Below are 24,489 nucleotides of genomic sequence, written 5' to 3' on the forward strand. Positions count from 1 at the left end.
CAAGTACAAAATGGCAATAGAAACATATTTTCAATCCCTAAGCTCTCTCATTTAACAATAAAATTGTTAAAGCTAGACCACAGAGAGATGGCAGATGACTTTAAAATGGAAACATTTTTATTTGTAGTTAAACTATAACATACATTTTTGAATATACTACACTGCTGACTTGCATATATCGTCGCTTCAGAGCAACAGTAGGATATCTTTGTTGCTTTGAGGCGAGCACCTTCCTTATTGTGTCGGGAGCTGCAAAATAAGGAAATTTCCTTCTAAAGAAAATTTTATAGACAAAAATTATTGACATTGAAAGGATTTTTTATGGTAACTTTTTATTCAACTTTTTAATTTCTTCATAATGTTTTATTTTTATTTTCAAATTATTATTAAAGAATGCAATATAGCAAGCATTTTAGTACATAACTAAGATAATATATGATCACAAACAGAATTGATTGTCATAAATATAACTTTTATACAAATTGCACAAGGAAGTGCACAAAATAGTTTTTAAAAAAAGGAATTCATACACTTATTATTCAACCTCAATACATCCAAACAAGTTTCTCTAACACTTGAAAACAATTTTTTGATATAAGAATTCTCAATAAGGTCTTTCCTATTGGATATAAGTGTGGCATAAAGTTTTCTAAAGCTTTATTTTTGTACAAATCAAACACATTCTCTATACATGATAGTGATATAATATATTGTCAGAACATGATAATGCACTATTTATCCTTCACGTGCTTCTTTTTCTTCTTTACATGACTGCCAGATTCACTCTATGGAGAAAAAAAAATCATCAACATAAAACAAAATATTTATTGAAAAAAAAAATTACAGAATGACAATCAGTGTACACATGCCACTTAAAAAAGTAGTTGAGACATGTTACAATTTTCAGTTCTATGCTGTTTTGCTAAGAAATTTCCTTCTCAAAACAAATTTACCTTTCTGAAAGTGAAATTATTTGAAATACCATACAAACCTTAAGAATAAAATGAACAATTTTAAAAATCAAAACACTTGATATCGCCATGACTTTAGGGAAATATTTTTTACGAAAATATAATTTTTGGATGCAAAAAATATATAGTAAGATATCAACAATCCGAACTAACTAGACCTGGGTAAAACATATGCTATTCAATAAACTATGGTGGTTATGCATTGTCTGGGTTGAAATTCTGACAGACGGTATCCCAACTGCCCGATATCACGTCAGGGCCGAAAGCCCGAATGTCCAGAATCCTGACATGGTCCAATTCCCGATAAGCCAGAATCCCGACATAGTCAAAATCTCGACAAGCCAGAATCCCGACAAAAAAATCTAACTACAAATCTAAATACTAGCCGGATTCGGCTATCACCTCGTCCTTGACACAGATAGATACGCTAAGTTTTTAATATAAGTTTACATATAACTTGAAATTTAAACTTGTATTATACATATTACATTATATACACATACATTTACACATATAAATCTTAATATATAAAAATCTGCGTACGTTCATCACCATAAGGCTTTTAAACGGCTAGACCGATTTTGATCAAATTTTTTGTGAAATTAAGTTGTAGCAAGCATGGTTTCGAAGCGCGATGGATCGAATCGGAAACGTTTTTGTTAATTAATTAATTTAAACATTGGATGGTTACATCTCCCAAATGATTAATATTTATTTTAACCTACTGTTGAGCGAGAACTGAAATAAATATTTAACCCATTGCCAAAGGACAATCAGAAAGCCAGCTCTGCTTTTTGTAATGAAATTTCCCACTGTGTTATGTCAATTGAGAAAGATAAAACGTAGAGAGAGTGAGTGAAGCCTGATATTTTTGGCCCGTGAAAGTTAGGATATTTTGCAAAAATTTTATTGTGGAGGCTTCGGGGCAGTAGCCCTGCCTGTCCTCCCCTAAATCTGGCCCTGTACACGCTGAAATGAAAGTTTTGGCTCCAATCTTGGCAATGCAGCATACATTATATGCAACAAGGTTTCCACTCTTCCAATAGATTAAAAAATAGGGCCTTTATATGGCCTTTTTCCCACACATGTTTGACTATATAGCACCACTTCACGCCAGTGGTGCAAAGCATATTTTTGATGGTGGTTAGAGTTTCACTTATTAACACATACATATACAGGTATACAGTCGGACCTTGTTATAAGGTCACTCTTTGAGACTTAGTAAAAGAGACTTTTTAAGCGGGGTATCCTTTCAACAAATTCATATACAACTATAAGTACACCAAACATTCACTTTTCATTTTGGGTATGTATAACTCCTGTACAGATTGTGCAATTAATTATAGGGTCATTCCACATTATTTGGCTGTGAAATGTCTCGCGTGGAACATTAAATCTCAAAATATCACTATTTTTTCATCGTAATACAAATACCAAAGTTTTCCATTTTTAAAGACTTATTTTTATTTTTAAAAGACAAACATAAATCAGGGGTTATTGTGAGTTCATCAAAAAATACCTGAAAGTTTCAAAGCGAGAACGGGGGGGGGGGGGGCAATCTTTGGCCCCTATTACTTAAGTGAAATTTTGCCATAGTTTTAAATAGTTCTGAGTCAAAATATTGCGTGCACATTTAATTAAATTTTTAATGAATTACAAAGTTAATTTTGAGCTGGTGTTATACAAATTATCTTGACATTTGTCCATCTTAAGGGATAATTGTCCATCTTAAGGCTCTTGCAGGTATATTTGATGAGTATTATATAATTTAAAATAAATTGCGGAGGTAGGGAGATAAAAGCATCACGAAAAAAAGAACATAATTCCGGTATTTTCAGACATGAACATACCGGAAATACGTCCGGAAGTTCGGTAAAATACCGGACCACAATCACCCCTGATAAATATTTCGGTGTTGAGGGTTACATATATGGGACATTTCACAGCCAAACACTGCAGAATGACCCTATAGTAATATAACAAACACCATGGCATACTTGGAGCATCAATTTGACACAACTGCAGCTGCATTATAAATGATAAAAGTGTTTGTGGAAAACAATCCTTTTTTTATTTTGGTACAGAACATTGTTTTTTGCTGTAGTAAAAAGTCGGCTCATATATGAATTTGTTTTACTCATTACCAAGATTTTCGTTTATTCGGATTGCCAGTTAGTTCGGATAAACGAGGGTTCCTGTAATAATTTGAATTGCAGTATACCTAGTGTAATCAAGTAGCTAAAATGGCATAAAAAATGAGCTGATGTGTGCATCATATGACTTCCTTTTACGCCAATTTAATGAAAATAGTGCCTTGGAGTAAGCAAGGAAACACTAAATATTTTAACCTCTAGTTTCTTGCAAACCGAAGCAAAGAAACGTTTTACACAGATTTATTTCCCCATTACTGGCAATCTTAATGTAAGTCAGTGGTGAACTGTTTAAATATCACTAACATTGGCCAAATGAAAACCAGACTTAAAAATTTAAAAAAAATCGCCAAATTATTAAAAGCTTATCGTCAAGTGTTTGACAAATTACATACATACGGACGTCACAAGAAAACTTCAGGGGTGAGCAAAATGTAAATTAAGGCCGATTTTTGAGTGAAATTTTTTTTGCGAATACAATACTTCCTTTTTTGTAAAAGGAAGTAATATAATACTTGCAATTTTACCATTTTTAGCTTTAGTTTTTAAACTGCCATCAATGTAAATAACTTGTTATGATAGCCAAAATAATTGCCCACTTTAATCTTCTACTGAAACAAAGCAATTATATTCTAAAAATATAACTTACATCAGATGTTCTATGGTCCACATGCTTGATATGCTTCCTTTTCTTAGATTTCTTGTGCTTATGCTTTGAGCCAGCTTCATCCTAATTGCAATTGCAGATAAATTGCAATGGCCATGTAATGTTTGCATGGAAGAGTAAATAAAAGGCAATCAGGTATTTATAGAATGGGAAAAATTTTAAATATTGACAACAGGTTTTTTTTTATGCAGTAACAAGTTTCAAATAAAGTGTTTACTCAATCAATACTTCTCAAATGTTGTCAAATGAAAGCAATTTTTCAAGTATATAATCCCCTACTTTAATACAAGGCAATTTTCCATTTCTTTTACTATACTTTAAATAATAACATAAGTTTGACAGTTTTTATCAAACTTCTTAACCAGTGGTGATCCCCTGTGTGCATAAGCATGAGAATCCTCAAAGAAAAATGAAGAAATAAATTTATCAGATTAAGTAAAACAAGATTATATTATAGCTGCCAACACTGAAAGATGAAAATTAAGGAAACTGATGTATAACATACTGGAGATTTCACATGAATAAAATTCCCGACACAAGTTTTAAAAATTTAAGTAGAGATTTCATTAATATTAACCTGGTACAGCACTTGAAATCAACAACTTATAGATAAAAAAATGTTCTTCAAGCACCAGTTTGTTTTCTCTTAAACATGATAATGAACATTCTGTGTAGCAGGTAAACATTTGAGAAGTTTGGGGGGAAAATCGAAGACGTTTTTACCACAATGTTTTGGAAATAAAAGTTTTAAAAAGAAGGAAAATATTTCAATAATGTTAAGACATATTGAAATCCCTTACAATTACTTCTGCAAAGTGAGACCATTTTACTGTGGGGATTTTTTTCAAAATTTTAATAATTAAAAAATCCCTCTCCAGGGAATCCTGCTGTTTTGGTGAAAATTCAAGAGATATTTTCCTTATTGAGAAGTTCCACAGAAGAATCAAAATTTGGGAGTCTCTCGAACAAATTGGAAGAGTTGGCGGCAGCTATGTTGTATGCACTTCCGAATTTCTGTCACTTTCATGATGAACTTCTACCCCCTCCATTTTAAATGCATTAATATCTAGCAAAATAACTAACATAACGTATGATTGGTTCATTTGATAGCATGTGTGGTCGAAAAAATGTTATGAAAACCAGTGGAGGTGAACAGAAGCTGCTGAAAGCACTACTGCAGCCAGAAATACCTTCTGGATTGGGTTTTTGATCAAAGATACCTCCTTTAATAGTCTTTTTGATCTAAAATACCTGTAGAGGTTTTTTGCGTAATAATAACTCCTGGAGGAAATGTTTTAATCTAAAATACCATCCGGAGGGTTTTTTTTTTTTTTTTTTTCTCAAAATTACCTTCTGAAAGGTTAAAAAAAATCAAAACAGCCCTTTCATATGCATATACTATTAGAATTTGCATTTATGTTAAAACCAATGCCTCATGAGGGGGTACCCCCCGCCCCTCGTTCGCCACTGGCTGAATAAGATTTCTTGGTAGCCACCTTTCAGATTTGAAATCAAGTTTCTTTTTTGCTTTATTGCACAGATCAATATCATGTTTCTTGCATATAGTTAAAACTTGTCTCCAGCATTTTGCAACATTACCATCTACTTTTTTTAACAGGTTTTCATGACCCTTAGGTGCAACTGGCAGCTCAAAAAACTTTCAGTTTCATAGCAGCCATCATCATTTTGTTAACAAAATATGAATTTTGTGAATTGAAATTTTTGTGTATTTATAAGGTTATTTTCATGTTTTACACCTAATAATGTCTAATGTATAAATTGAAAAAAAAAAAAAATGTAATTACCATCCTTACACCTAATGAATTACTTCCAACATTTTTGTGCAATTTTAAACTTTATGTTTACATTGAGTCTTTGTACGAAACATGTTAAAGTTTAACGAAGGTAGCCATATTTTATGTCTTTTCAAGTGAAATATGCAAAATTGTCATTACTGTCCAGCTCAAAAGTGAAAAAAGTGAGGTTGGTAATGATCGACTGCAGATAAAATGATAACTACCTAAGTGCATTATTTCTAATATTTTAGATGCATGACTTTTTTTAGGTTATATTTTTAACTTTGGATGACAAATATAATTAAAAGATATGTTGTTGTTTTTTCGTTGTTTATTTCTTCGCTGTCTTGCAACACCATTAAAGCCAAATTCAGACTACTAGGGACAATGTAATATGACTTGATTTACTCGTATTTCGCCTCCATATAAATGCAGTGAAGCACCGTTTATACGTTTTTGAAGGGACTGTATGAAAAAAGTATACAAATGAAAAAAAGTATAATAGGTATAGCTTAATGTGTATCAGACTTTGAAGGGACCAATTTAAAAAAAGGAATAATTGATAAAAACGTATAAAAGAGAAACTTATAAACGGTGCTTCACTGTAAGTATTATTTAGTACTGTTAAATGCTTGTTTTTATTATTATTATTATTTATTTTTTAAATTTGGTGGTGACAAATAAATAATAATAATAAAAAGAAATGGATAAATGATTTTCTAAGGTTTCTATGAGCCTGAGACGAAAAACTGCACCTGACAGCCACATTTCTCCATCTTAGCTTAGTTTCAAAAATTTTATTTTTCTGTATTTACTTACTAATTACTTAATTATTTGCTTTTTTTTTTCAAAAGGATTTTTACAATATACTAAGCATATATTTACTCCTTTCTTTCAAAAACTAGTGTGGAAATAGAGTAAAAAGAATCTAACTTTGCTACAGAACAGATTTTTTTTCCCATTTAATAAAATGGCAGGAAATGACCCTTATCAAATAATGGAAACTTTACCGGGATGGCAAAATTAAGCCGCAAGATTGGCGATTTCTCTCTTTATTTATTTTTTGGTATTTTCCACAGCTTATAAAGAAAGGGGAAAATACTGATGCTGATTCTTTTTTTTATTTTCATTTTAAGTCAATTATTATCTAAATTTGCAGAAAAATATTGGCTTTACTGACTAAATTCTGAAAACTTACAAATACTGATCAAGACTGATTAGAAAATGCTTTTTATGGTTGCTACTATTTTGAAGCAAGAATTTGCACCTTTCTGGAGTTTGTCTATATATGTCAATGTATTTTTTCACTTAAAGATGTCATGTAATTTCAAAATATGCACATGCAATTTTGATTGCAAATCTTCTGTTTTACATTGGCTTTCCTCAATTTACATAATAATCATAAAACAACATCTTAATTTTAGATGTTTTAATGTAACAGAAGAATTCAAAAGCATAGTCAAAAATGTTTGAAAATTGAAAGAAAGCTTAGAAAAGAATTCAGACATAGTAAACTAATGGACCAAGGAAAAAAAGAAAAGGACTTGGTGGACAAGATTTTCAAAACACTCAACAAAACGGACTACACTACTTCCTATAAATGCATGTTTTGAGTTTTCTCTTTTGAAATAAAATCAATTATTTTACCTGCAGAATTGAGAGTGATTGATTATGTAACTTTACCAATTTTACATATACATAACTTTACATAATTGGTAAAATAAGTAAGATCACATGTTCAGTCAATATCATAAGATACTTGATTAGTTCTGAGGGAAAATTTATGATTACAAAATTCTTAAATTAAAGAATAGTGCTTCACGGAAAATAAAGCAATTTTTAAAGTAAACTTTGTTCCAAAATAAAGTTTACCAGTTTGTTAAACATTTTTTTAACATCAAGAATATCAAATTTCACAAAAAAAAGAAAAAAAGAACATTTACTTAAGCTATTTAAATAGTTGAAATCATTTATGATTCGCTGCCATTTATGCATTATTTTAAGAGCTCTATACTCTACAAAAGCCATTATATGGAACAAAATGGCTTTTTAGCAGTTATGGTACTAAAAATACAATTGGCTCTCTGTTTAACGTTGCTCTATTTAACGACTTCCTCTATTTAATGACGGCTTTCCACAGTCCCAGATCGTACACTATAGTGTTAAAAGCATTCTATTTAAGGACGATTTCTAGTTAAGGACGATTTTTTGTGGTCCCTTGAAAATGGTTAAACAGAGAGTCAACTGTATAATATTTTTTACAACAGACTCTGCTCACAGATAAGCAATTTTCAAATCACACATTGCAAATAAGTTTTTTTAAACTGGTTAGTCTTCATGACTTCAGTTAAAGCTACACTGAGGCCTGAGTCAGAGTTTGAGACCCAGAAAAGGGGTTTTGGATTTTATTATAAGCACATAAAATGCAACCCGCCCCCCACCACCTTTCAATAAGTAAAACTTCCAAGTCAAATAGATTACAAGAGAGAAAATATTGTGCAAATGCGATGTACAGAAAGACATAAGAAAAAAAAAACATTAATAAGTAAGATTTAAACCTACCTCAGAATTTGAAGAATCAGGTAACCTAGATGAAGATGAAGATGAGCTTGAAGACTTAAAAGAAATAAATGTGTTACTAACTGATACTGAAAAGATTTATGCAGGAATAGATAGTCTTTAAAGTTTTATATATATATATATATATATATATATATATATATATATATATATATATATAATGCATTTACCAATTAAATAGAAAATGGAGATTCAGAAATCTACAACAGAGTATATTCCCCCCCCCCCTCTTAAGTGAAAACCACTAACAAACTACCAATATATTTTTAGACATTTTTCAAAAAATTTCGTAGCTCAGAAACAGAAAATTCTAATGTTGGGGCAAAATTAAATAGCGGTTAAAAATAGTAAAATGCCACTTATCACTTAACAATTTTTTAACTAAATTCTTAAACATATACAGTCAATTTGCAATAACTTGAATCTAAAGGGACTAGGAAAATTTTCGACTTATCGGAAGTTCGACTTACTGCTAGTTTCGGCATTTGACATTTTAATATTAAACTCATTGAATATTTTAATTAATATGTACATATAACAGAGAAAATTACAGAACTAAAACGTTTTTAAGTAAAATATGCACAGTTTAATTAAAAATATTGAGAGAAAAAAAATCAAAAGCATGGTTTTGATTTTGATATTGCTGGATCCACCCGAATGGAGCTGATTCTACTTCAGGAAAGGAGCAGGTCTTCATTCGTTTCAAATTTCGATTCATGGTTCTACCACTTTAGAAGTTTCTCTTTTTCTTTAATATCATTGATAGACTGTATTTGCTTAGACATCTTTAATAGTAAAGAAAACTCACTCTGTCTCTCAGGAACTTATCAGCAAATGATCGAACTAAAGAATGATGGGGAATGCATCTTAACTTAGGTCAACCTTTACATAAAGGTACAACCAGTTGAGTTGACTTGATAACTTGACAGCTTAAAAGCAAATTCCTACTCCAGCAATATTTCAAAGTGTAAACAGTACAGTACAACAAAAGAAAACAAGCTAATTCATTTCCGCATGTGTAACTCCTTTATCGCTCATTGGCTCAACAGGTGCTCTTCCTGCTCTATAGGTCTATTGTGCAGGAATTGCAAGTGAAGGTGAATTAATTTTTCTCCTATAGTCACTTCTTTCTTTTTTTTTCATTCCTTCGAAATAAATTTAGGGTCATCTTTGAAAAAACTTTGAGTTAAAGGAAGTTAACTTTGAGATATTGAGAATAATGGCATGGAATTAAAGACAAAGGGGTCGGGGACTTGATAAAAAATTCGAGTTATTGCGAATTGACTGTAGTTCACTCCAGTCAGAAAATAAACAGCTCTAAACATCAAGGAAAATAATAATGTAAGTAATTTTCAAAATATGATACACATTGGATAATTTTGTGGTTTATCAAAAATAATTTTTGTTGTTATGAAATTATAAAGTTTTTGTAATTAAGATTCTACTTTTTATTCGAGATCTACTCTACATGTAATTGATACAGGTTAGGGTATCATGATAAAATTATAAAACTTCAAAGGGTGTCATGAATTGGAAAAGTTTGGAAGTCTTTAAAATGAATACGAAAAAAAAAAACCATAACTCACCCTCTTCTTTTTCCTTTTCTTATGCTTCTTCCTCTAAAGAATGCAGATAAAAAAAAATTTTTAATTAAAACATAAAACAGTAATTAATAAAATACACAATGGGGTTGATTTACAATGATACTGCTTGTCACAACACATTGCTTATAATAACCAAAAGATCACTAGTCCAGGGAAGTCCCCCCCCCCATCAACTTGAATTTTCTGGCATGCCGAGTAATTTGTGGCTCATTTTGCACAAAAAAAAAAAAAAAAAAAAAAAAAAATCAACTGAAGAAACTTTTTTTTCTTTTTTGGAAAGAATAAAAAAAAAAAAAAAATTGAACAAGAAACGAGATAAAATAAATATGTGTTTGTTCTCAATGCAGGTCATTAATTATGGATTCTGTTATGTGCCAATGAACAATTATGGCAATTTTGATTCATTAATAACTTTCTTCATAAATTATTTTTAAATGCCATTTAGAGAGGTAAGTTTATTTTTATTCATTGTGAATTGCTGTATTAAGATGTTTGTGTAATTGCAAAATATTACAACTTGAGGATTCAAAGTGTGTCCGTCATTTTCATTTAATTTTCTTAATTTGTTCGTAATTAATAAGATTCTTTTATCAAAGTAGCAGAAAAAGCATAGTTTAATATATTAATGAAATGAAACTGTTTGCTAATACAGTGAAACCTGGGTAAGTTGACCAATTGCGGTGCAGTACTTTGGTGGTCAACTTAGACAGGTGGTCAACTTATAGAAAGTAGTAATGAAAACTTTTTTTTTGTCATTGCTTGTCCTATGCTTTCATTTTTAACTAATTGGAATACTTTAAACTCACTGTCATAGTTTAACATTACTTTAGAACAATAAGAAAAAATGTTGCTTAAATATTTTTAGAGATTATTTACCAGAATGACGCGTAAAGTATCATACAAATTAAAAATTTCTGTGAACCGATCGAAAAAAAAAAAGCCTCATTGCTTATGAAAAACTACTTATTTGATAGTAAAGTAAGACAAAACAACGTTTTGTCTTACTTTACTGTTCAGCACAAAGGTATTTATTTATCTTGCTTATTTGATATTAGCAATTCCTAAAAATTCATAACAAGTCAAAAGTGACTCAAATTTGCAACAAAATACCTCCTTATTGAATTTTGGCGCATTTTCTGGGACTTAACTGGGACTCCGTTCCAGACAAAAGCGGTCAACTTAGACAGGTGGTCAACTTTACAGGTTTTACTGTATTAAAGATCAAAGAGATAGAACTTATAACACTTTTAAAGTTAAAAATATGTTCCTATTTCTTCTGGCATGCAGGAAATGAAGCACCAATTTTGTGTCATGCAGGTAATACAGTAAGGAATAGAATTTTTGTGACACGCGGGATAATACGGTAAGGAATAGAATATTTGATGAAATGTACGAGGGTATTTTCAAGAACTCTTCAGAGACTAAACACGGAATGTACATAGAAACAAATGGGGTCGTTTCCAAAATTTTAAAAGTATTTTTTTCTGAAAGAGCATGCTTTAAAATCTGACCATTTTTCAAATAATTCATTTAAGTTTAATATTTAAAAAAAATTACTTTAATGGTGCGCTTTCAAAGTGTACGAATCTTACCGATCACTAAAGAAGTTTTTCTGCCCTTATATAGAAGTTTGGTAAGACCCCATTTGGAGTATGCTGTTCAGTTTTGGTCTCCTTATCTTAAGAAAGACATTAATGTATTGGAAAGGGTTCAAAGGCGGGCTACAAGGCTAATAAGTGGACTTTCCCACTTAGATTATGATTCCAGGCTTAGAGGACTAAAAATGTACAGTCTTGAGCAAAGAAGAGACCGAGGGGACATGATTCAGCTGTTTAAATTTATTAAAACAAAAGATGTTACGGGGCTGAAGTTTAGCACTGAAAACAGGACAAGGGGTCATTGTTTTAAGCTATTTAAATATCAGGCTAACATGGATATTAGGAAAAATTATTATTTTAGCAGGGTAGTGGAACCTTGGAACAGCATACCGGATGAGGTGGTAATGAGCAAGGGAGTAGATAGTTTTAAGAGGGCCATTGATCTTCACTGGGGATTGTAAATTGACTAGGACCAGCCTAGCTGGGCCTAGAGCCTGTTGCTGGTCGTCAATTTTGTATTTGTATAAATGATGAAATGCCATTCACACAAAATGCCATTTTCACAGAGCAAAATATTTAATTCGCATCTTTACTCACTTGTATTGGCAACGATATGTTTGATAGCAAGCGTAGAGTGCAATATTTGATTCGCTTGTTGATTATCATAATGTGGAAAAGTGGTAGAAAAATGCGCCAAAATGCATCATTTGTGACGTCATCAAGACCATGCCTTGCTTGAAAAATCAGACATTTTTAAAAAAATAACAATTGAGAAAATTAAAGTACTTTCTGGGTCCATGTTTTTTTTTTTTTTTTTGTTTTTTTTGCTCATTCTATCAATTTCAATGATTAAAAGTAGTACTTTTGACTGAAGGAAACCACCCCATTCTGGTCCAAAATGTGCAAATACACTTAGCATCAGCAAAATACAATTTCTGATGCACTTCATTCAGTAAACATTTCACTTGTATGTATAACAAAGATCTTTTTACCTCAGATGATGAACTCTCACCCAACATTTTTTCTCTGTGGTATCTCAACTCTTCTTTGAATTTCTGAAGAGGGAGAAAAAAAAGCATTTCAGGATATCTGCTGAACTTTGAGTTATCAATTTCATGATTTCTACCAACTTCTTTCTGTGACTTGCACAGTTTTTTTTTTTTTTTACAGGGCTTATGCTAGGGATTTCAAATTGCTGGCCAACAATTTAGCAAAATTTTAATTGTCTCAGCCAAATTCCAAAAGTCTTAGCCAAATGCTTAAATTTTATAAAATTTAATTGTTTTTTTTTTTTTTTGGAAAACTTCAATTAGATAACAAAGGAATAATTTAATAAAATAAAAATTTCAAGTGCTTATATAATTTATTTTAAACATGCAGTATAACCTTAAGTTTGATAAATAGAAATGTTTTCTGCAAAACATTAAAAAAAATCTGTACATATTAATTTAACCACATTGAATAGTAAATGTTTACTTCATTCATTCGTTCTTCCCATGCAGCAAGTGTTGTAGAGCCTTGCTTTTTCTTTTTTAAGATTTCTTTGACTTCCTCCCTAGAAAAATCGACAAAAAGCACAGTGAAAGGATTTTAAATAGTGTTTGAACGAGATAACTAAAACTACCAAGAACAAATCTGCCATACACAGGTAAAAGGCAGTAACTGTAAGTTTTTCATTTTTTTGCATTTATGTCAATCATTGTACGTTTGCTTTATGGAACAACCTTGCTTATTTGGTTTCCGCTTAAAAACCTCTAATTCAAATATTTCTCTACTGTTAATATTGTATCTAAAGCATATTTCTTCAAACATAATATATAAGAAAACTCATTTCTGCATATACTGCCATTTACCTGCTCACAGCAGAAATGATGAAAACAAAGACATATAATGCAATTAGTATTTAATTTCTTAAAAAGAAAAAAAACACAGACAAATCGGTAATAAAAGTTTGAGAAGATCTCATTTAGAGTACTGTTTGCTGTGCAGTTTTAGTCTCCTTATCTCAAGAAAGCTACTTCTTTGTTGGAGACTGTTCAAAGAAGGACTACTAGACTACTAAGGGGACTTTCAGATTTAGATTACAATAATAGGCTAAATATGTATAGCCTGGAGTAAAGAAGAATCAGAGGGGATATTTATCATAGGTGCCCATATAGAGGGGCAAGTGGGGGCTCAAGCCACACCCGCTTAGAAATCAGAACTTTCTTGCTGTACTTTTTCCTTTACAAAAATGTAAAAACATTTCTTCTCCAGTCGTTAATGAATAAGTCATTGAAAATGTCAAATTTTAATAACATTAATCTGTACCAAAATCGGTTTCTATAGGGAAAATATCTGAGCTTCCCTAAAATTTTTGCATATGGGTGCCAGCGCCTATGTGATTTGTTTAAATTTATCAAAATAAAAGATGTTAACCGGTTAAATTTTTGCACGGAAAGCAGGACAAGGGGTCATTGTTTTAAGCTATTCAAATTTCAGGATATCTTGTAAATTAGGAAAAATTACTACTTTAGAAGGGCTGTGGGTCAGTGGCGCAGCAAAGGTGGTGGGGGTGTAGGTTAAAACACCCTCCCAGAGGCATTGGTTTTAACATAAATGTGTATTCTAATACAGTAGTTGAAACACATGAAAGGACTATTTAGATCAAAATACCCTCTTGAGAAGTTTTTTTTATAAAAAAATCTCTCCAGAAGATTTTTTGATCATAAAATCCCTTCCAGAAGGTTTTGCTGGCTGGGCTAGAGCTGTGGGCACTTGGAACAGCTTACTGGAAGAGGCGATGATGAGCAAGGGGGTGGATAGCTTGAAGAAGGGCATTGATCTTCAGTTCTACATTGGGAACTAATATACTGACTAGGAACAGCCTTGCTGGCCCCACAGCCTGTTGCTGGTCGTCACATTTGTATTTGTATAAATATCACTTTATTTTTACTTTAAAAATGACCCTCATAACTTGTTTAATACCAAATCAGACTTGGCAAATAACATCATAACATAGTAGTATATCAGATGACACCAACAATGGATCTCAAAAGTGTTTGTGAACTTACTATTTTCAATGAAATGTTTTAATGTTTCGGAACAGGTATTTAATTATAAGATCTACCATCTATTTTAACAAAACTACATGAAAAGTTTAAATAAAATAATAATACTTCATTTTCAAGAAATTAATTACCAAAAAGACTCAGAAACTTTAAACTTTTTCTCCCAAAAGGCTTTGTAGGTTTTTTAAAAAATCTACATATTAGTAAATAATCTACCTAATTTTCCATTAAGTCAATATTTAGTAGAATATCATGCAATATCCAGAACAGCTTTTGAACGTCTGGGAATAGATTTCATTGTTTTTTTTTGTTTTTTTTTTTTTGTAATTTCTAAGAGAGTGTTCAACCACATGTCAAGCCTCACTGTTTTTAGTTCACTTTTTGTTTCAATGTCATATTTCCGTCACCTAACCTCGTAATCTCCAAACATGTTGCACTGGTTTAAACCTGGCAATTGAGGAGATATTCTCAAAACTCGTGGACAATTTTTGAGGCACCATATAGAAACGTTGAAAGTCACGTGCTTCTTATTGTTATCTTGACTAAAAAACACCATTGTTTCGAATAACCAAATTTTGGGCTAATAGTCTAGAATTATCTTTTAAAATATTTAAAATAACAACATAGTTCATTATTTTAATGATAAATTCCAAATTGACAAGCCCTGATGCTGATATGCACCCTCATACAAGAACACCTTCACCTCCCTGATTAACTGACCTATCTAATTTCTTAAGATTAAATTCCTCATTTTTTCTTCTCTTCATAATTATACAACATTGGAACAAAAAATGTTGAATTTCTTTCTGCATACAAAAAAAAAAAAAAAAAAAAGAAAAGAAAAACATTATTCCAGAATGTTTTAGGCTTATTTATCATTCATATTGCCAGGAAAAGTTTTGCGCGAATGAAAACTTTTCTGCAGGAAAAGCTCCCATTTAATCTAGCTCCTCTGAGAACTTGACACACAGTTTCATAGTAAATTAAAACGCAATTTTTTTTATTAAACTCAGGAGAAACTTTTACAGCACTCAAATGTGTTCATAAATTTTCTAATTGTAAACCTCTGATGACGTTTTGTTAACTTTGCTGGTTTACCCATTCTTATCTTGTTTTTAAACTGACTTTTTTCTTTAAAGCATTCTGTCACATACTATGCTTAAAAAGGTAAAAAGCAACTAATTTAGTGCTATTTTGAACCAACTTACCACTACTTTGAGGAAAAAATCAAATTTTGATTGGTGTTTGTTGTTTTTTTAGGAATACCAGCCATTTTTTAAATAATAAGCAGAATATTACAGGCTAAATAAACAAAAAAAATAAATAAATAAATAAAAGCCAAATGATTTGTACGTGTCGACACAGTGCAAAAATAGTAAATAAACAATATATGATAATTTTAATCATAAATGTATTCATAATCATAAATGTGTACAAAGACTTTTGTGGCGTATTCTTTCTCTGTCTCTTTTTGACCCATTTCAAAAAGAAATTCAGACAATATTTTAAAAAAACTACTGGGTTTTATTTACAACTAGTGGCACCCGCACGGCTTTGCCCATAGTAGAAAATTAAAAGTTCTTTTGGTTCACCTGTATATTTACAAATAATGTATGATGAATTTCTCGCTAATTGGCTTGCCCATGTTACGGTTCCACGTTATGATAACTTGGTAATTTACTCGTCCATCTTATGTTAATTTTGCTCAGGAAAATGTTCTTAAAATTGGAATAGAAAAAGAACAAAATCGAATTTTCGAAACATCCCTTCGAGGTGCACACCCCCTTGCTACAAACTAATTTTGTGCCAAATTTCATGAAAATCGACTGAATGGTCTAGGCGCTATGTGCGTCACAGAAGACCGGACAGAAATCCAGACGGAGAGACTTTCAGCTTTATTATTAGTAAAAACTAGAAAGTCGCCCGTCAAGGTATGACCGGTGAAAATTGCTTTTACTCTTCAACGTTTGAACGAAGCAGTTGCCTGTTTTGTGATATTCTGATATTTGAAATATCAACCCTAACTGAACTGGATTAACCCTAAACTTCAGTAGGTAGCATTCATTGTTGGGCATTTTTTCTTTTCTTCATTCTCCTAAAACAACTGTCATACCAGTAAAACAGTTAAGTTACCGGATCGAGTTCAGCCTTGTCACAATAAAGCCTTCCCCTGCATGTTAAACATTGCCAAAACATATTATCAAATTATCATGCCAGGGCGGGAATTTCATTGCTGAAACTCGCGGGTTACTCGATCATTGGCTATTATTTATATGAGGTTGACATAGAGATGATGAGAAAAAATATTGAATTTCATTTTTTGGGAGCCACAACAGGTCAGGATACTGTTGAACAAGGACGGATCCAGAAAATTTTCAAGGGAGGGGCGATTGATTTTTATTACTCACTTTTTACTATGTATATACTGATTTTAAAATATCGATCACAAAGGTTTTGGATTTTAATTCTGAAACAGTTCCACGACAGGGTCCCAAACCTCCCTTCTCCCAACATCAATGAAACTCAACTAAATTTGTGTTTTTTTAACTTCATTTTCGAAAATTTTCCAGTGGAGAGCTGCTCAAGGGAGGGGCGATCGCCCCCATAGCCCTTCCCTTGTATCCGTCCCTGCTGTTGAATAAGATTTTTTGGGTAGTTGTTAAGATTTATAAGGTTGAATTACCACGAAGGACGTTCTCTGTTTAGATAATCCCTAATTGATGGACCTCCACTTGAAACTGGGCCACGAGCTCTTGCCATTGCTATAGGATTCATAAATGCCTACAAAATAAGAACATTTGTTATTACATCAAAAATACAGTTGAACTTGGTTAATGATATAGTTTATAGTGATAGCCAGATGTAAATATTAAATCAGGAAAAAAAAATTCTCCTTAGAAATAAAATCTTCCCAAACCCCAAAGTTATTCCAGACTGGCTTAACACTAAAGTAGCAAGTCTTATTGCAATCAGTCAAATTTTCACGACATCATATATTATACTGCATACACATACATCACTACCACCCAGTGGAACAAGCAAGAGTTTTGAGGGGGGGGGGGGATTTTTCAGGATTGAAATTCCACCATTCTTATATCGAACTAAAACATGCCGCCTAACATATTGTTTTTATTTTATCGATTATTGGGCTCAAAAAACAGTAAAAAATCAATTATTGACTAACTATTTAACATTAATTAATAAAATAAATTATTAATAAAAAATAATCAAAATGTAAGAAAGTTCAAGAATCTATGTATACAGTGAAGCACCGTTTATACGTTTTTGAAGGGACTGTATGAAAAAAGCGTACAAACAAAAAAAACGTATAATAGGTACAGTTTAATGTGTATTCGAGTATGCAGGGACCAATTTTAAAAACGTATAATTGATAAAAACGTATAAAAGAGAAACGTATAAACCGTGCTTCAGTGTATTTATTTTTCTCATTATTAAAAATAAAATCTGCAAAGCAAAATCGTCATTGTAGAACAATTTATGTTTGCATACAATTTTGATTTTATTATTTCACAGAAATGATTGTCTATAATGGCACTCGGCGATATAGAGTCATGAATATTATATAAAGGGGAACTTGGACAACATTATAACAGTTTCTCTAAGTAGAGGGATGCTCACCCACCCTTAAGAGCAAGCCCACCCCCCTCCGTCTAAATATTACAAAGACCTCTCCAAAAACAAGAGCCTTCTCCAAAAAAAGTGGAAAATACCCTCTCAAAACACCCCCCCCCCCCCCCAGGTGGGCACCAATGCTATGCACCATAAAAGCTTTTAGCTTTTTAAGTGTTAATCATTAGATAAAAAAATTTGTACTCATCAGATAAAACATTGCATGCTTACTTAAGTCATTGTCAGAAATAAGCAAACGCTAGGGTATTTTATGATCAAGATCGAGAATTTTAATCTAGCATCTAATTCCCTAACATGGAAACCAAACCTTAAATCTTCAAACCTCATTGGACGTTTTCTTTCATCGTGAACAGGATCAGCTATTGAGGTCAGGATTGGGGAAAGGCCCTTCCTTCTCAACACCAACTTTTGAACACATTTTATCATTTTTGATTCTAGATTTAACCCGTAACAGGGGAGGTGAAAAAGTAGGACGTAACAGGGGACGTGAGGTCTCAGAGACCACTCTACTTTCAATTTTTTTTAACATCGTGTAATTAAGATACATTCCTGTAAATTCCTTTGAATATTCTTCGCACTTTTGTTAGCACAGGGAAAAAATATTTTTAAATTTTTAACTGAAATACAGTAGAAGACCGTTATAACGCACACCTTGGGACCAGAGCTTTTGCATTATACAGGTTTTTGCGTTATATAGATCATTTCACAAATTTTGAAACTAACATTCAGAATATATCTATATATTAGCATTTCAGAATGAGTTTTATCTGCAATGAGTATTAAAGCACCAATATTACAATTAGTTATTCACAAATAAATATGTTTCACAATCAAAAGAAAGTGCATTATCCTGCACTTCTGCTAGCTTCATGGTTTGCATAACAGTTGCATTTTCAAGAGCCATCTGGTATTTTCTATTTACTATGAGTACAAATTTTAAATTTAAAAGCTTTAAATCAAGATGGAAAGATGAAAAACTGCTTCAAAATTTAATTTGCCTAACAATTTTTATGTTTGCAAAGCAAAACAGGGGGATTTTTTAAGCTTCCAAAACCTATTGTTTACTTCTGAAAAGTTGTGCGGTTTATAGAGAACTGCGTTATATAGGTTGACGTTATAATGGTCTTCTACTGTATACCCCTTTCCAAGAAAATTTAACAAATGCCTAAAGATTTTTTGGGATAAATCATATGCTGCAGTAAATAATTTATTATTCGTAATAAAAATAAATCTATTATCAATTAATGATTTTATTATAGTTGTTTAATATATACAGGACATTTTAATACCAGAAAATTGTGTAATATCATATTATGGGAAAATTTTGACAGACCTTTAACTATTAGTATTTCATGTCGTATTTCTAGGAATAATTTAGCTTTTATTGTCATTAGAACATCATTGAGTAACTTTTGTAAACATTTCAAACAATTCTCAACTTCAATATTTCAATATTTTGCATTTCTTCTGCATGACGCGGATAAGATAAATGAACCTATCTGCATGGTTGTAACGTTAAGACCCATGTCTACTACTGCCGAAAATTGTAACACTGAAGGGGAGGAGCGCTCTCACAGATCGCTTCTAAAGAATACAATGAAATTTAAACCAAATGCACTTGCCAAAACATCCTGATGAGCAAGGGAGGTGTTCAAGGTCAAAAAAGAAAAAGCTATTGGGAAAACCCATTCAATCGGGCTGAAAATAAAATACAGGTGGTTGGATGAACTTTTGAGCGGTCTGTGAGACCGCACCTCCCCTGTTAAGGGTTAAAAACTTTATGACTTTTATCTTTTTGGTATAATTTTTTAACTGCATTAAAGGACAATAAAACTGACAGATGACAATGTTAATATTCACAGCATTATGTTATTTAAATGCATTGACAAATGTCAATGCATTTAAATAACATCAGACAGACATTTTTTTTTTTTTTTAATGAACATCTTGCCAGAAAAAAGCTTCTATCCCCCCCCCCCTCCACATTTCCACTTAAAGTATTTTACATACAAATTGTGTGTATATATTAATGTATGTGTGCTATTTAGATTTTAAAAATATTTCATTTATGAAAATAATTACTATATTTATTTACATTATTGATAAGATCAGCATTTTTAAATTAGAAGTTTTACCATTCTGAAAAAAGGTGGACAAAATGATATTTTGTCTGGGGCACAGTTTTTTCCAGGTGGAAAAAACTTGGCAATACTTATTAAGGCTGATGGAACTTTGATCCAGTCAATGAAAAAAATCATGATAGTCAGGCATGGTAAGAATGGAAAATGTAGTTGAAGATAGTGCTCGGGTTTCCCTTCAAACCTAGTGCTTTTTTTTTTTTTTTTTGTAATTCAATTTTACATCAAATGTCATTTTCCTTATGTGCATGCAACAGAATTTTTTGGTGATATAATATTTACTTTGTTCTACTGTATCCTGCATATGTAGAACACTTAATGGAAAATTCTCAAAGTATCTTTGATTTAAAACAAGTGGAACTCAGACTTTTCATTTTGTAATGCATAGAAAATGTATCCCTGGAATTCTAATGATTTCTAAATTGAATCTGGTCATGGGAAATAAAAAATGCAAAGGTGTCAAAAAGCTTCTTAAGGTAGTAAACAACGCACTCTTTAAATGGTCACGTTTTTAAATATAAAATTGGGGTCGCCCCCAAAAGGGTCACTTTTACCATGATTCGATACGTTTATTTTTAAAACCCCAATGATCCAGCCATATCCAAAAAGTATAACAAGAACTTCAAATTTTGAAATTAGTTCACAACAAAATCTCTAATGTAATATTAATATTTTCGCTTGAAACTTCGAGAAAAATTATTTTAAAATATCAGATGTGGAGGAAATAACCTATAACAAAACATACATAACGAGTGTCCCGTTTCCCCATGATGAGCAGTGTACACAAAACAGATGAGTGAGAAAACAAAAATGCAGTAAATTTTCGTCAAGCAGGAAAGCTAAAACATTTCCCATAAAAACATTTTTCATTATTTTTTTTTTTTTTTTTTCAATATTTATCAACATTTCTGAGTGGTTAAAATCAGCCAAGTCTTTTAACCTGTGACGTCATAACAGAAAGCAGTTAATGAAAAAAAAATCTGAAAATTACGGTATCTGCTGCCATCTACTGGCTGGTTAGACAAGTGGTCAAAATATTTGAAAGTTTGTTCTCTGGGAAGAGGAAAAAATTTTAAAATAATTACTTATTCATCATCCAATTTCAAAACAAAGTATTAAAAATGACTATGAAATATGGAGAAAGTTTTTATGCTCATTCGTTAACTTTTGCTGTCCAATAATATAAAGTAAATAAATAAATAAATAAATTGAAGACTAAGAAAACCATAAATACGTGGTATTAACGAAAATAACTAAATTAGTTTGGTGATACATAATTATGCAATAGTTAATGCGTAACATGCATAGCAAACAAAGAAAGCACATGTATTTAAATAAAAATGAATTAAGGCACAAAAGAGAGATTTTTAACCAATGACGCCCATATTCAAAATTTTAGGGGGGGGGGGGGCTCAAAAATTTCCCCCAAAATTTAGCAGAATATTTTCCCCATGGAAACCGATTTCGGTACAGATTACAGATATTAAAATTTGGTATTTTTAATAACTTATTCATTAATGGCTGGAAAAGAAATTTTTATGCATTTTTGCAAAGAAAAAAGCACTAAAAGCAAGGAAGTTCTCATTTCTAGGGGGGAGGGGTGAACTCTCATTTGCCCACCTATATGGGCTCCCTTGTTTTTAATCATGGTGACGAAAATCAGACCCACTTTTTCTTTTGCATTTTAATTTTGAAGTAGCCACCATAGACGATTTGTTATCATGATGACCACTGCGAAAAATATTCCCCTTGATATAGGCTCAAGAAATAATTAAAAAAGAAAAATTAATTTGAATTTTAACATCTTGAATTCAAATTATGTTTTTCGCAATAACGGGTGTGTGTGTATGTAGGCGTGTGTGGTGGTGATGGTGAGTGTATGTGTGTGTAGATCTGTGTGTTTTTGTGTCTGTGTGCAGGCATGAGTGTGTGTATGTGTGTGTCTATGTATGTATGCGTGTGTATGTAGGGTATGGACGCAACCTGGAGACGATTTTTGCTAGAAGAGAAGCATCGGGAGGGGCCGGTCGACGGTGATGCTGCAGAGGGAGGCAAGGGGGAGGGGAATAAAATCAAAGGACCTCAAAACAGTCAAGTGAGAACAAAAAAAGCTATGTGATTTCTCAAAATTTTTTTTAGGGGGCATGATTCAGTTGGTTAAATTTGTCAGAATGAAAGAAGTTAATGGGTTACATTTTTGTACGGAAAGCAGGACGAGGGGTCATTGTTTTAAGATATTCATGTCTCAGACTATAACCTGGAAATTAGGAAATATTAATACTTTAGTAGAGTCTCGTGGACACTTGGAACAGTTTACCGGAAAATGCAGTATAATGAGCAAGGGGTAGATATCTTTAAGAGGGCCATTGATCTTCATTGGGGACATATAAACTGACTAGGACCAGCCTAGCTGGGCCCAGAGTCTGTTGCTGGTCGTCACAATTGTATTTGTATTATTTGGGAACATCAGCAAACTTCAGATAAATGATGAAATTATCTCATAAGGAGCTGTCAAAATGTACATTTCAGTATATATTTTCGATTGCGCCTTTTGAAAGTTCAATGTTGAAAGTCTATAAAATTGTGTTGCAGTATTTTTTTTTTTTTTTACTTCCTTTTACAAAAAAGGAAACATTGTATTAGCGAAAAAATTTTCACTCAAATTTCGTCCTTAATTTCCATTTTGTTCAACCCCAAATTAATGTTGAGTTTTTTTTTTCAGCTCGACCACACGCGGATAAGTGCCTAAGAACGTATAAACACCCGAAATATCCATTTTGACATACCCCGAGTTAATTACAACGACTTTTCTCGTGACGTCCGTATGTACGCATGTATGTATGTGAGTATGCGCGGATGTGCGTATGTATGTCGCATAACTCAAGAACGGTATGTCCTAGAAAGTTGAAATTCGGTACGTTGACTCCTAATGGGGTCTAGTTGTGCACCTCCCCTTTTGGTTGCATTCGGCCGGGTGTTGCTAAAGGGGTCTTTTGCCCCTTTTTGGGAGAAAATAATTGTTAATTTCGATGGATACTCAAGTGGTGTTATAATTTGGCGGACACTTGGCGATAAATCGCCAGTCTTTTGGTCGCCAAGTTTTGTCGCCAACTTGGCGACAAATTTGCCGATTTTTTTTTTTTTTTCTGAGCAATCACGATTGCTTATTGCTTTCATTTGACTGTTTTTGTCGTCCTATCATTTTATTTTCCCACTGCCACCCTCCGCACCATCACCGTCGACCGGCTCCTCACGACGCTGCTCCTATAGCGAAAGCCGTCTCCAGGTTGCATCTATGTCCTACACACACGCGCATACATACACAACTATACACACACACACAAACACATACACACACATACACAAACACACACAGACACATACACACAAGTACCCACACATTCATGCCTGCTCACAGACACAAACACATATGCCTACACACACATACACATACCCCCACCCACACACACACATTCATAAACACAACTACCTACACACTTATGCCAGCACACAGACACAAACACACATGCCAACACACACACATACACATAACCCCTACACACAAACACATACTCCCACACACAAACACACACGCCTACATACACACACTCGTGATTGCGAAAAACATAATTTGAATTCAAGATGTCAAAATTCAAATTAATTTTTTATTATTATTATTATTTTTTTAAAATCTGGTTTCAATTTGGCCACTGGTAGTGATATTTAGAGAGTAAACTATTGAATCACATTAAAATTGCCAATAATGGGAAAATTGGAGTAAAAGGAAGTCATGTGATGCACACATCAGCTCGTTTTAAATAGACTTCGTTCTTATTTGTAAAAGTACCTGAGTGAGGATGAAAAAAAATCAATGCATCATCAAATATAGCAAGTGTCTGCCTCCAAAATATGCAAACGCGCGTCCAGCATTGCTATACGGAATCGGAAGCTTGCAGTCTATGCATCAAACCAAGACGTCTTAGATTTATACTTTGCTATTTCATTTTAGTTGCGGTACACATGTTAAAAGCCAATAGAATTATAGAAATTTTTAAGAATGCGTTTATGTTGATTTGCAACTAAAATTTAGTCATTACATCGATCAGACCGCAGGCATTATCATCAAAACGATGTTATTTTAAGCTTCAGCCGAAATTACAAAATCTATTGAAAGACGAATCCCCCCCCCCCTTTTTAACCCTAGAATTGATAATACCCCAATGGTTATTTTCTCTTTTCTCTGCCCGTTTTTCACGAGAAGGCACTTGACCACACCTTTTCGAA

At 32.3% G+C, this 24,489-nt stretch overlaps 1 protein-coding gene across 1 annotated transcript; it reads right to left on the reverse strand.

The window, feature by feature from the left end:
• Positions 1-95: 95 nt before the first annotated feature.
• LOC129226645 (protein FAM133-like) lies at positions 96-21,088 on the reverse strand. The gene is made up of 8 exons (XM_054861279.1): positions 20,951-21,088; positions 17,100-17,197; positions 12,843-12,921; positions 12,359-12,421; positions 9,751-9,783; positions 8,147-8,200; positions 3,771-3,851; positions 96-785 (listed from the first exon to the last, which is right to left on the reverse strand). Exons 1-8 carry the CDS (start codon positions 20,972-20,974, stop codon positions 732-734), a joined length of 486 nt encoding a protein of 161 aa, XP_054717254.1. The 5' UTR covers positions 20,975-21,088; the 3' UTR covers positions 96-731.
• Positions 21,089-24,489: the final 3,401 nt, after the last annotated feature.

Source organism: Uloborus diversus, chromosome 1 (genome assembly GCF_026930045.1).
Source record: "Uloborus diversus isolate 005 chromosome 1, Udiv.v.3.1, whole genome shotgun sequence".
NCBI lineage: Eukaryota > Metazoa > Arthropoda > Arachnida > Araneae > Uloboridae > Uloborus > Uloborus diversus.